The sequence below is a fragment of the Plecotus auritus genome (genome assembly GCF_963455305.1).
Source record: "Plecotus auritus genome assembly, chromosome: 3".
Taxonomy (NCBI): Eukaryota; Metazoa; Chordata; class Mammalia; order Chiroptera; family Vespertilionidae; genus Plecotus; species Plecotus auritus.
In genome coordinates, this window is record NC_137772.1 from 190760824 (window position 1) to 190772829 (window position 12006).

The 12006-nt window shown below is 41.4% G+C and overlaps 1 protein-coding gene across 1 annotated transcript; it reads left to right on the forward strand.

The window, feature by feature from the left end:
- Window positions 1-464: 464 nt before the first annotated feature.
- Window positions 465-7396, forward strand: MANSC4 (MANSC domain containing 4; the record flags this gene model as incomplete). Its single annotated transcript, XM_080658976.1, has 3 exons — window positions 465-693; window positions 3808-3942; window positions 6747-7396. 3 exons carry the CDS (start codon window positions 465-467, stop codon window positions 7394-7396), a joined length of 1014 nt encoding a protein of 337 aa, XP_080515102.1.
- Window positions 7397-12006: the final 4610 nt, after the last annotated feature.

Sequence of the window (12006 nt, forward strand, 5' to 3'; positions counted from 1 at the left end):
TCTTGTTTCTGGTGAAATGGATCCCTCCTTTATCTGACGTCAAATGACTAAACTATTGTTGTCCTCAGAAAGACACTTGGCTAGGATTTCCACTTGCCTTTATATTTACTTAGTAAAAGGTGTTTGTGGTGATTCACTTTCAGAGAAAGAAGAAAAAGAGAGGAGAGAACCCACGTCTTTAAGAGGCTAAAGGACAAAGTATTGAAATGGCCTGAAAAGTGTTCAGAATTTAACACCAGCACATCAAACGTTCACCTGGGATTCAACTGGGAAGAAATGAAAGAAAAATCAATATGCAGTCAAAGAACAGCCTCGTTTTTCTAGAACGTGACCCCCCAGAAGAGTTCCAAGGAAGCTGTTCCTTAGCAACAGCCCCGAAGTCCAGAAACCGCCCTAAACCCTGATGGTCAGCTCCAGCTTCTGCCTGGACATCAGACTTCTTGCCGAATCTCCTTACCAGGGAAATGCATGTGGCAGTGGTGGCAGCAGACGTGCTCTTGCTCCTAAGCATGGGGTGGACTTCAGACGCCCTCTGCTCACCCACTGTTTTTTACAGGGACTGCTGGATCCGGCGCTTCCCGGGCCTCCTAGTCGACCTGGAGGAGTCTCAGAAGATGGGAGCTCAGTTCTTGAGGTATTATTCTGAAAGCACCGGCCAGAAATGCAGCAGGAGCTGCTGTCTGAGGAAGGATGGTAAGTGTCAATGATATGCCTGAGCAAAACTCAGAGGAAACTTCCAAAATGAAGACCTAAGTGAGGAGTCCTGGGCAAAGGGTCCAGTGAACAGTTGGAGACAACTAGGTCAGATGCCCTGAGATGAGGGAGAGTAGCGGGGATGGAGAGACATTGAGACTGACTTTGCCGTTTGGGACAGTGTAGGCTTGCTTTACAATTCTAGCCATGACCCCAAATGCTATGGAATCTACAGGTAACAGAGAATCCTTTCCTTCACTAAAGTGCTAAATGAAAATATTCCTCCAAGTGTCAACTAACAATATTCCTATAGCCCAAAACAGCATATTTAATGTCACAAATATTTATAGTAATTTCCTTTTCAAAGTTCTTTTGGTGATATTGGTATTAGTTCAAAATTTTTAAATGTGTTTGCTTGTGTTGACCAAATGTGGGATGTATTAAACAGGAATTTAGATTGGATTCATATTTTGAAACAAATAGGGAGATATATGTCAAATAGAAAAACAAAAAGAAAAGGAAGAAAGGAGAGAGATTAATTTTCAAAATATTCTAACAGATATGTTTTGTCTGCAATCCAGAATTAGGGTTTAACATCATCCATAGAACATGCCCAAAGCCTGTACTTAGGAAAGTATTTCATTGTTACAGAATTTTAAGTTACAATTTTCTAAAGACTTCTTTCATTTATTTTTCATTCTTCCAAGATGTTAAAGCTACTTAGAAAAAAGCAACAAAGCAACACACCATTTTAAATTATTTCTCTTGGCTGTTCCACACTTTCTTTCCATGGTTTGATTCTGACTTATTAATTGCCAATGCCTCCTATCCAATCATGCATGTAAGATTTTTGGGATGCAAATTAGAGTTACTTGGAGAATCTAAACTGTCAAAAAATTAAAAAAAAAAAAAAAAAAAAAAAAAGACCGCAGTATGTGATGCTGGCACAGGCTAAGTCCTCAGAAGTTAATCAGGCACAGAGGAGAGCAATTAATTTATTAAAGGGAAATCTTTTGAAAAGATAGCCAATCCAGTTTTTTTTTTTAAAAAAAAATACAGGTATCCCCTCATATGCCACTTTGCTTTTTTTTTTTTTTTTCAATATATTTTTACTTATTTCAGAGAGGAAGGAAGAGGGAGAGATAGAAACATCAATGATGAAAGAGAGTAACTGATTGGCTGCCTCCTGCCTCCTGCAGGCCCCCTACTGGGGATCAAGCCCACAACCCAGGCTTGTGCCCTTGACCGGAATCAAACCCGGGACCCTTCAGTCCACAGGCCGATGTTCTATCCACTGAGCCAAACTGGCTAGGGCCCAGATTTTCACCTTAGAGATTCTTCTAACTCCCAACACCTTCACTGACAGGCTGTGGGAGAGGGCGTACCTTCTCTGCATTTTCTCCTGGCATCAATTTACCTCTGAACACGAGGGAAGCCGTGGCCTCTGGACCGTCAGGACACTACAAGCATCCAGGAGACTTCCAGGACGCATCCTGTGGCTTCTAAGTTGTGACTGTCTTTCTCCAGAAGAAAGGGCACAAACACATCTCCCAGTTTCCAGCTGGAAGCCAGAACTTAAAAACGCCACAATCCTGCAATACGAACCTGCTCAGAGGGGACCAAATGTACACGAAGATGTACAAACTGTTCCCTACAGTATCAATTTTCTTATCAGAAATTTAACATCTAAAATTGAATATTTGTTATTCCTTTCCTTTAGACTTTACAGCACAGCCTTAGGGAATGTGTTTGTAATCTATAAGGTATTAGCAATGTATTAATGACTTTTTTTTAAATATATTTTTATTTACTTCAGAGAGGAAAGGAGAAGGACAGAGAGATAGAAACATCAATGATGAGAGAGAATCACTGACTGGCTGCCTCCTGCATGTTCCCCACTGGGGATAGCCCACAACCCCGGGCATGTGCCCTTAACCGGAATCGAACCCGGGATCCTTCATCCACAGGTTGACGCTCTATCCATAGAGCCAAACCAGCTAGGGCTGTATTACTGACTTTCGTCCCATTCTTTCTCCTACTGGAAAAGTACAGAGTGCAGAAACATGGGTGTCCCAGAAGTAATGGGGGACAGGCACCTCCCACAGATAACCTTACACAGGAGTACAGGTTCAGCAACAGCAATTCCACAGCAGCTTTCAGCATCGCTGAGGTCTGGTAATAGTAAGCCATGGCTCTGTAATCTTATTTTATTGGAGAAGTTGATACCTTTTGGCCAATGGATATTCCCCATCAAATGTTTCCAATTCACGGCAGCAGGGAAAAATACGTGTTGCACGTTAGGGAGGACAGACTGAAGATCTGCATTCAACAAATATGACTTTAGGTTTTCCAGCAAAAACATCATGTATGTTAAGGAGTAATCTTACTTAGAAAAAGGGAGATAAGATGAGCAAATAATGTACTCCTAAGAGATGCTTCTAATTCCAGCACCTTCACTGAGGGGGAGGGACGGAGGCGGTACCTTCTCAGCATTTTCTCATGGCATCAATTTACCTCTGAACATGAGGGAAATTGCTAAAATCCAAATGCTGACATCCTTCTCTTTCTACTCCCGAAGGACACTGATTGTGCTGTTCATTGGATGTGCTTTTACACCATAGGGCCAGAGCACACCTGAACTCAGGGTCAAGGCCAGCTTCCTTGCCACCTTCTGGCCCCTCCCAGTAATGTAGTCATTACTATTTTTGCCCTTTCTGTTATTCCCTCTTCTGATACAGTAGTTGTCACTTCATTTTCCTATTTCTTTCTCTGGTGAACTCCAGTACTTGAGCATTCTGAGAGGGCTACTGCGTCTAGAAATCTGAATAAATACACACACGCACGCACACACACACACACACACACACACACACTCAGAGGTTTCTGTAGCCAATTGAATTTGTCATGGGATTGGGAAAGGATTCTAGGTGATCCCGTGTGGGAGGGAATATATGAAAGATGACTTAGAAGAAATCAGTAGGTGTTTTCTTTAAAAGGACGGTTATTATAGCTCACATGTGAATCTGATGTTCTTGAAAGAAATATGTTCTCAGAGCTCATCAAAGGGGCAGAAGTCAGGACCATTGCAGAGATACTTTGCCTGTTCCCTTCCAGTTGCCTGTAACTTGGCTGTCTTCTACCATGATCCTATGCACGACAATGTCAACTGTCTCCATATCCACTGCCCGACACTGGAAAGCTGCATATTGGAGCCTGGAACCAGTGCCATTTTATATAACGTAACGGATGGTAATGATCTATATTGTTTGTATTTTGAGGAATATTGGTAACATCCTAGTAGAGGCATGTAACCTAGAAACTGTCTGGCAATAGCCACAAAGAAATCCCTAACTCATTATTTTTCCAGTGAACTCTGGGCACTCAGGCAGACAGGTTTTTAGCATTCCGGATAGAAACCTAAAGGAAATTCCCTTTAGTTTGACATGTTCAGCAATGACAAGTTCAGCAATGATGACTTTATCCCAGGTGATAACAAATCAAGTGACTGAACAAGAGGTTAAGCATCATATTTCATTGATCACACGAGCCCTCATCAGGAGCCAAAGTAGGCAGGCATTTCTACTGCCGTGGCTGAGGGTGCCACTACGAAATAAAAGAAAGCTAAATGGCAGTTCTGGGGTCCGTTGACACTGCATACACAGACTCTACCAAGGTAGATGTCAGGGGCAATGAGTGCACCAAGGCTTACATATATTAACATGTCATTGGTCCCAATGTATATATTATTTTAGAAAAAAAAATGTTAAGTGTCCTTTGTCCATGTATATAATCATCTCAGGTGCAAATTGATAAACATAATAATAAACACAAAAAAGGTTTTTATCATCAAAATAGAAAGGAGGTTATTTATCGATGTGCAGGCTGTGCTCAACATTGCAGAAGACTGCAGCATATATCTGCCTTCAAGCTCCTTAAAAATCTAGTTGTATAAGATCAGGTAGACGAATGTTACCCCATTAAATTTAAATTTTAAAAATCTAGTTGATGCGACAAGTCTTACAAGTACAAAGGCTCAAAAGAAGGGGAGACTAAAGCAAGCTAGATAATTCAGAGGCTTCAAGGAAGAGCCAGGACAAGGAGTTCTGCATCACACCAGGGGAAGTAACAACACTGGTGGGGCTACCACAGGGCACGTTTGGGGCTGCACGGACAATATGGGAGAGGTAGGGTAGGCCAGGTAACCAAAGGGCTGTGGGCGGAGTAGACTTAGAAAAGGTACTTAATGATAAAATGCCGTCATTAAAGGTGTCTGGTGCTCTGTGCCTAGGAAAACTCTATGCAGGATGCAGGTTAGACAATGCCGTCAGGGAGGCAGTGGATCCAGACAAGGTCATGGGAGGTGCAAGGACGAGGAAGAATGGCGACCAGCATATTGGGAAGGAATTGGATAGCATTAGTTACTTTTTCGATATAGGAAGAGAGGAATCAAAATCACTTGGCTGGCAGATTCCACCATGAGTGATGATAGAATGGCGATGCTACTGTGTCAGACAGAGGCAGACAAAATGACACTGGTTTGGGAACGTGCAGTGATGACGAGACATGTCTGCCTCAAGAAGAACACAGGAGAAATGAGATGAGAACTCAGGAGAGAGGAAAAAACTGGCATGTGGGTTCCAGTGCTATCATTGTAGTGGTGGTGACAGTTGATGAGAATAGTCTCTTTGGAGTGGGTATGAGATGAAGAGAAAATATAGCAGAAGACCAAGAACTAAAGGTTGTGAAAACTGCGCAACCAGTTGGGGCCAAGAAAAGAACCAGCAAAAGAAAGGGGGGAAATGAGAGGCAGGCACTCTCCTGAGAGTCATGGCAGGATTTTTTTTAAAAGGGTGGCCAGCAATATCAAGGACAGGAAGGAAGCCAAAGCGATGAGACACAGGTGATCAGGACACGAGAAACTACCGACAACCTCAGAAGCATAATTTTGCCAGGATAATTAGGATAGAAGCAAGGTGGCAAAAACTAAAGTCAGAAATGAAGGAAATGGGTGTAGGAATGTTTGGGGAAGGGGCGGGAGAGGGAGGACGAGAGATAGGAGAGGGGTACAGGGAGGGAGATTGCTATCAGGGACTATTGGAAAGCTACTCAGAGTTTTTTCTTCCTTTTTAAAGTCAAAACAATACTTACACTGGTCTGAAGTCAGAAGAAAAGGAGTTAGTTTACAAAATAAGAGAAAATACTGAAGACAAAATCAGGACCCTCAGGCACTGGAAAGGGATGAAATGTAGGGTTTTGCTCATGATTTGAATATAGTTACACTGGTCAGGGCCTATTTTTTTAAAATATGTTTTTATTGATTTCAGGGACAGTGAGAGTTAGAAACGTCAATGATAAGAATCATTGATGGGCTGCCTCCTGCACGCCCCCTATTAGGGATCGAGCTCCCAAATGGGCTTGTAACCTGACTGGGAATTGAACCATGACCTCCTGGTTCATGGATCAATATTCAACCACTGAGCTATATGGGCATCAGGACCTACTTTGTTTCTTTACTTAAAAGTTCTATATCTCTCAAATGGTTACTGTTTTTGTAGCTCTTGCAGTAACACTCACTATTGTTGCCCCAAAGCCCTGGCAGACAGGAAGTATTCTCCATGATATAGCCATATCTGTTCATAACAGGAAATGTCCTGGAAAGTTAAGATAAATTCAAATATGGCCAGTATGTTTCTAAGCCTTTCAAAGTAAGCAATTATCTTAGTTCAATAACTCATACCAGCAAAACCTGAGACTTCTCCAAACTGTATTTTATGGTCCTTTCTTTAAAAACAAAAAAAGTTTTTATTGATTTTTAGAGAAAAAGGAGGGAGAGGGAGAGAGAGAGAAACATCGATGTGAGAGGAACATCATCTATCAGCTGCCTCCTGCACACACCCCTGCTGTGATCGAGCCAGCAATGCCCTCACAGGGAATCGAACTGGTCACCTCTTGCTTCCTGGGTTGAAGCTCAACCACTGAGCCACACCAGCCAGAAATATGGTCCTTTCTTTTAAAATAAAAATAACATGAATGATGCCTTATTTATCTTTCAGGTATAGATCCAGATTTGCTGGTTTTTGGACAATCACCTCCCACATATCTAAATACCCGTTCTTCATCTGATAGATGGGACAGACTAAGAAATCTAAAAACTACGAATTTAGATAAACAACAAACCACCATGATAAACCAAATGCTACCATCAATAGAGGCTCCATCATTAACCACACATCAAGAGTTGGTTAACGCAACTCGTACCAGGTATTCCGAGGAATTAACCACAGATTCTTGGGCAAGATTCATTTCCCTGAATGGTTCCATTGCCACAAAAATAAATAAGGTGTCACCCAGTGCTGATTTCATCAACAATCCAGATAACAAGACTATTTCTCCTTTCTTTGTGCCCATAGACACAAAACTTTCTCATATGCCAATTCCATCCCGACTCAACAGCAGCAAGCAGTTACTGAACAAAACCAAAGGGTACAACAGCAGAAACCACACATCTGAGAATGAAGACAAAACACCAGATGGGACATCTGTGACTTCAAAGACGTGGCTGGTTCCTGTAGCCCTTTGTACCTCTGTCCTCTTTCTTTGCTGCTGTATAGTCATCCTGGCATCAGGATGCTGTCGAAAGAAGCAGGGCCAGTATAAACCAGGACAGAGAAAGTCAGGATCCAGGCAAAGGAAAAAAATGTAACATTCTGAAGGAGAATTCCTAATAGTAAAAGTTGTAAGAGATTATAAGATTTCAAGAGTATCATTTTTAGTTTTCTGTAAGACAAGGGCAGTTTGTTTCAAAAATAATTGCATAGGATGTGCCCACCACCACCAATGTCTAAAAGAATGCTAATGCTTGATAAACAGAACTGCTTTTTTATTATTTACTTTTTTTGAATAGTGTATTCTTCGTCAAGTTTCTAAAATTCTGACTTCTGCAGTTATTTAGCATCGTGTGAGAAATCTGATTCTAAAAGCTATACATGTATTAACTCCCTGAATCCTCATAATTCTAAGTTGGGTATACTATTATTAACCATTATACTACTATTATCCCATTACACAGATGAGGAAACTGAGGAGAAAAGAGACTAAGTATCTTGCCTAAAGTCACACAGCTAGTAAATAGTGAAGCCAGGACTTAACAGAAAATCTGTTCCCAAAAAAGTCCATGCTTGAAATCACTGTTAGACTAAAAGCCTCCATTTTCCTAATAAGCATGGGATACAGGGAGAAAAAATACTGTAATATCTTATTTGTCTACCATCAAGGTCAAAATATTGTTACATGTTAATAAAATCTTAGAGTTGTTTGAGCAAATGCTTCCTGATTTTTACATAGTTTTCTATGTTCCATTCTTCTCAATCCTAATCCATCTTCATTTTCTAAAGATAAGATGCCTTTCAATAATTATGGCATGGAGATCTTTTGAGTTTTACGTTAACTTCTATTGAATAAAGCTTGGGAATTCTAGTTTACATCCCTTACTTGTATAGTTTACTCGATGCAGAGCTTAGCACTAGGTATTTCAACTCTGTCCACTTCTTACACCAGATTTACCCCTTAACTCTTAATAAATGTAGAAAGTTGTACCTTAAGTCTCTAATGATCTTAAACTACAGGCCCTTAATCTCATCCCTGAAACTGTTTTTAACACGAGAACAGATATTGACAGCCGTAACCACAAAGAATATGGAAGAGAAAATATTATCTATATATATATAAAATCCTAATTTGCAAATAGACCGAACGGGGGAACAACCGAACAACTTGTCGCTAGGATGTGCACTGAATACCAGGGGGCATGCGTGGAACATGGCGAGATAATGGAGCAGGTGAATGGGGGCACCAGACCAAGGTGGGGCACCGGGTGCTGTCATCAGGGCGAGCCTCTGGTGGTTACTGAAAATTATTTGCTCCCATGAGCTGCGGTCCCGCCTGGCACTCGCACCTGTTGCCGGTGCTGGCCCCGCTCATACCCGCTGCTGGCACCCAGCACCAGTCTTGATCACTCAGCACTGTCAGCGGGTGCGAGCGGCAGCTGCTGGCCCGATCGCCCCAGGAGCTTCTCCACCTCCCCATGCTCCTGAGGGGCGATCGGGGCAGCAGCCACTGCTCAAAACCACTGACGGTGCCGGCCCCACTTGCACATGCTGCTGGTGCCGGCCTTAATCGCTCTGCACCATCAGCATGTGCGAGTGGGAACTGGGAGCAGCGCGGGCGGGAGCAGGGCTGCCAGCAGACAGGGGACCAGGGCCGCGGCAGGAGGGGCCGGGTGGGGGTGTAGAGGATGGGCTGAAACCCGCCCCTGTGCCCACTGCAGCCTCGTGGCCCACAGTTCCTTTCAAGGTGCACGAATTAGTGCACTGGGCCCCTAGTAAGATTAATAAAATAATACTGTTCCCTCATAATATCATAAATAAGTCTGAATTAAAAAATTTAATCAGTTTGCCTTAACTCGCTATTTATAATAATACTAGAGGCCCGATGCATAAAATTCGTGCAAGGGTCTCGGCCCTCGCAGCTCTGGCGTTGTCCAGAGGTCGTCCAGATGGTTGTTCTGCTGTTCGGCCTAATTAGCATATTAGCTCTTTATTATATAGGATCATAAATTTGTTCAATTTCCTTCTTAATACATTGGGGAAAAAAGGCCCTGCTATTTAGGGGATTATTAAGATTTAAATTATCCTAAATTTATATTTAAATAAATAATTCAGAAAGCTGTCTTTAAAAATTATTTCTACATACATTCTTTGAAGATTGCTTTTCTTTCAAATGTATACAAATTATTTAAGCTTCCCAACAAAGTAGGACTGCTAGAAAATAGTTTTTTTCTTCCTTGGAGTTTCTCAGAATTTTATTCATTCCTTAAAAATGGATAGTTTTAGGGAAATAACCACAATTTGGGGAAAATATATTTACCTTTGTAAGAAAACAATCTCATACTCCTCTTCTTCAGCCCCTACCTTTGACCATCAGATAGATGGAAAAACTTAGACTGGAGAAGCAACCAGGCCAGAGGCAGCCAAGAAGCATCAAACACAGCCAGGCCTGGAAGCCATGTCCTAATGGAAGTCAAAGAGACCAAAGAGTGCTCCTGAATAGAACTTAAACCATTAAGAAACAAAGATGTCAGGGCCCAGTCAACAACTAAGGTGAAGGTTGTTACACCCATCACCACAATACTGAAATCTCTCCAACATTGTAGGTAGTCAGTTTTGTTGTGGATTTAAGTCTGTAATTGTCCATTATTATGAAATACTAACCAATATTGGAAAGAATATATGCCAAGAAAGAAAGCACCCTATCATTAAGAAGACAGGTTTTATTTATTTTGCCTACATGTTTAAGCAACTTCTGTGTAACTTTAAGAGTTTGAAGTCAGGCCCTAGCTGGTTTGGCTCAGTGGATAGAGTGTCGGCCTACAGACTGAAGGGTCCCAGGATCGATTCCGGTCAAGGGCACATGCCTGGGTTGTGGGCTCGATCCCCAGTAGGGGGCATGCAGGAGGCAGCTGATCAATGACTCTCTCATCATTCATGTTTCTATCTCACTGTCCCTCTCCCTTTCTCTCTGAAATCAATAAAAATATATTAAAAAAAAAAAAGAAGTTTGAGGTCAAAAATGATTGCAGATCAACACTAGCAGTGTCCCCTAGAATCCTTCCTCATTATAAGGATGAATATGGTAATGTTCACTGTATATATTGGGTCACTTAATAGTTTAAAAGACAAGGATCTAATTGACAAACAGTGCTGTTTAATTATGGCTAAAATTACAATGACGGCAGCTGTTACCTTTGGAGGCAGTTTTGTATTAATTTTACAACTCTAAGAGTTTGCCATCTTAGGGTCAAGCCTCAGTCCGAGAGTATTCAGGTCACTTAGCCAAACTGCAAAGGTTAAAGGTCACAGTCCTGTACAAGACCACCCTCACTTCTGAGACCAACTCTAAATTCTAGATAGGGAAGGGGTTTCCAAACCACCCTCAGGTTCAATTACTTACTAGAATTCACAGAACTCAATAAGAGCTGTCATATTCACAGTTGTGGTTTATTACAGGGAAAGTATACAGATTAAAATCAGCCAAGGGAGGAGCTCATAGGATGAAATCCAGGAAGGTTCAAAACTCACAGCTTCCCCAGAGATCAACCAAAGTCATTATGCTCAATTAATATTTGACAAAAGAGGCAAGAACATACAATGGAGTCAAGACAGTCTCTTCACTAAATGGTGTTGGGAAAATTGGACAGATACTTGCAGAAAAATGAAACTAGAACACCAGCTTACACCATACACAAAAATCAATTCAAAATGGATAAAGGACTTAAAGTAAGATGGGAAACGATAAAAATGTTAAAAGACTCCATAGGCAGCAAAATAGCAGACACATGTCATAGCAATATCTTTACTGATACAGCTCCTAGGGCAATGGAAAATAAGGAGAAAATAAACAAATGAGGCTACATCAAAATAAAAAGCTTCTGCACAGCAAAAGAAACCATCAACAAAACAACATATTTGCCAAGGTTATCTCTGATAAGGGTTTAATCTCCAAAACTCACAGGGAACTCATACAACAAAAGGAAGATAAACAATCCAATCAAAAAATGGGCAAAGGACCTAAATAGACACTTTTCAAAAGAGGACATACAGAAGGCCGAGACATATGAAAACATGCTCTAAGTCACTAATCATCCAAGAGATGCAAATCAAAACAACAAGGTACCATCTCACATCTGTCAGGATGGCTATCATCAACAAATCAACGAACGACAAGTGCTGGAGAGGATGCGGAGAAAAAGGAACCCTCCTTCACTGCTGGTGGGAATGCAGACTGGTGCAGCCACTGTGGAGAACAGTATAGTGTTTCCTCAAAAAATTAAAAATGGAACTTTCATTTGACCCACTTCTAGGAATGTATCCCAAGAAAACAGAAACACCAATCAGAAAGGATATATGCATCCCTACTTTCATAGCAGCACAATTTACAATAGCTAAGATTTGGAAACACCTAAGTGATCTCAGCAGATGAGTGGATTAGAAAACTGTGGTACATATACACAATGGAATTCTACGCTGCTGTAAAAAAGAAGGAATTCTTACCATTTGCAACAGCATGGATAGAACTAGAGAGCATTATGCTAAGCGAAATAAGCCAGAGAAAGATAAATATCACATGATCTCACTCATTTGTGGAATATAATGGACAACATAAACTGATGAACAAGAATAAAACCAGAGGCACAGAAGCATCGAACAGACTGTACAATCTATGAGGGAAGGCAGGGGGTCGGGGGTAAGAGATCAA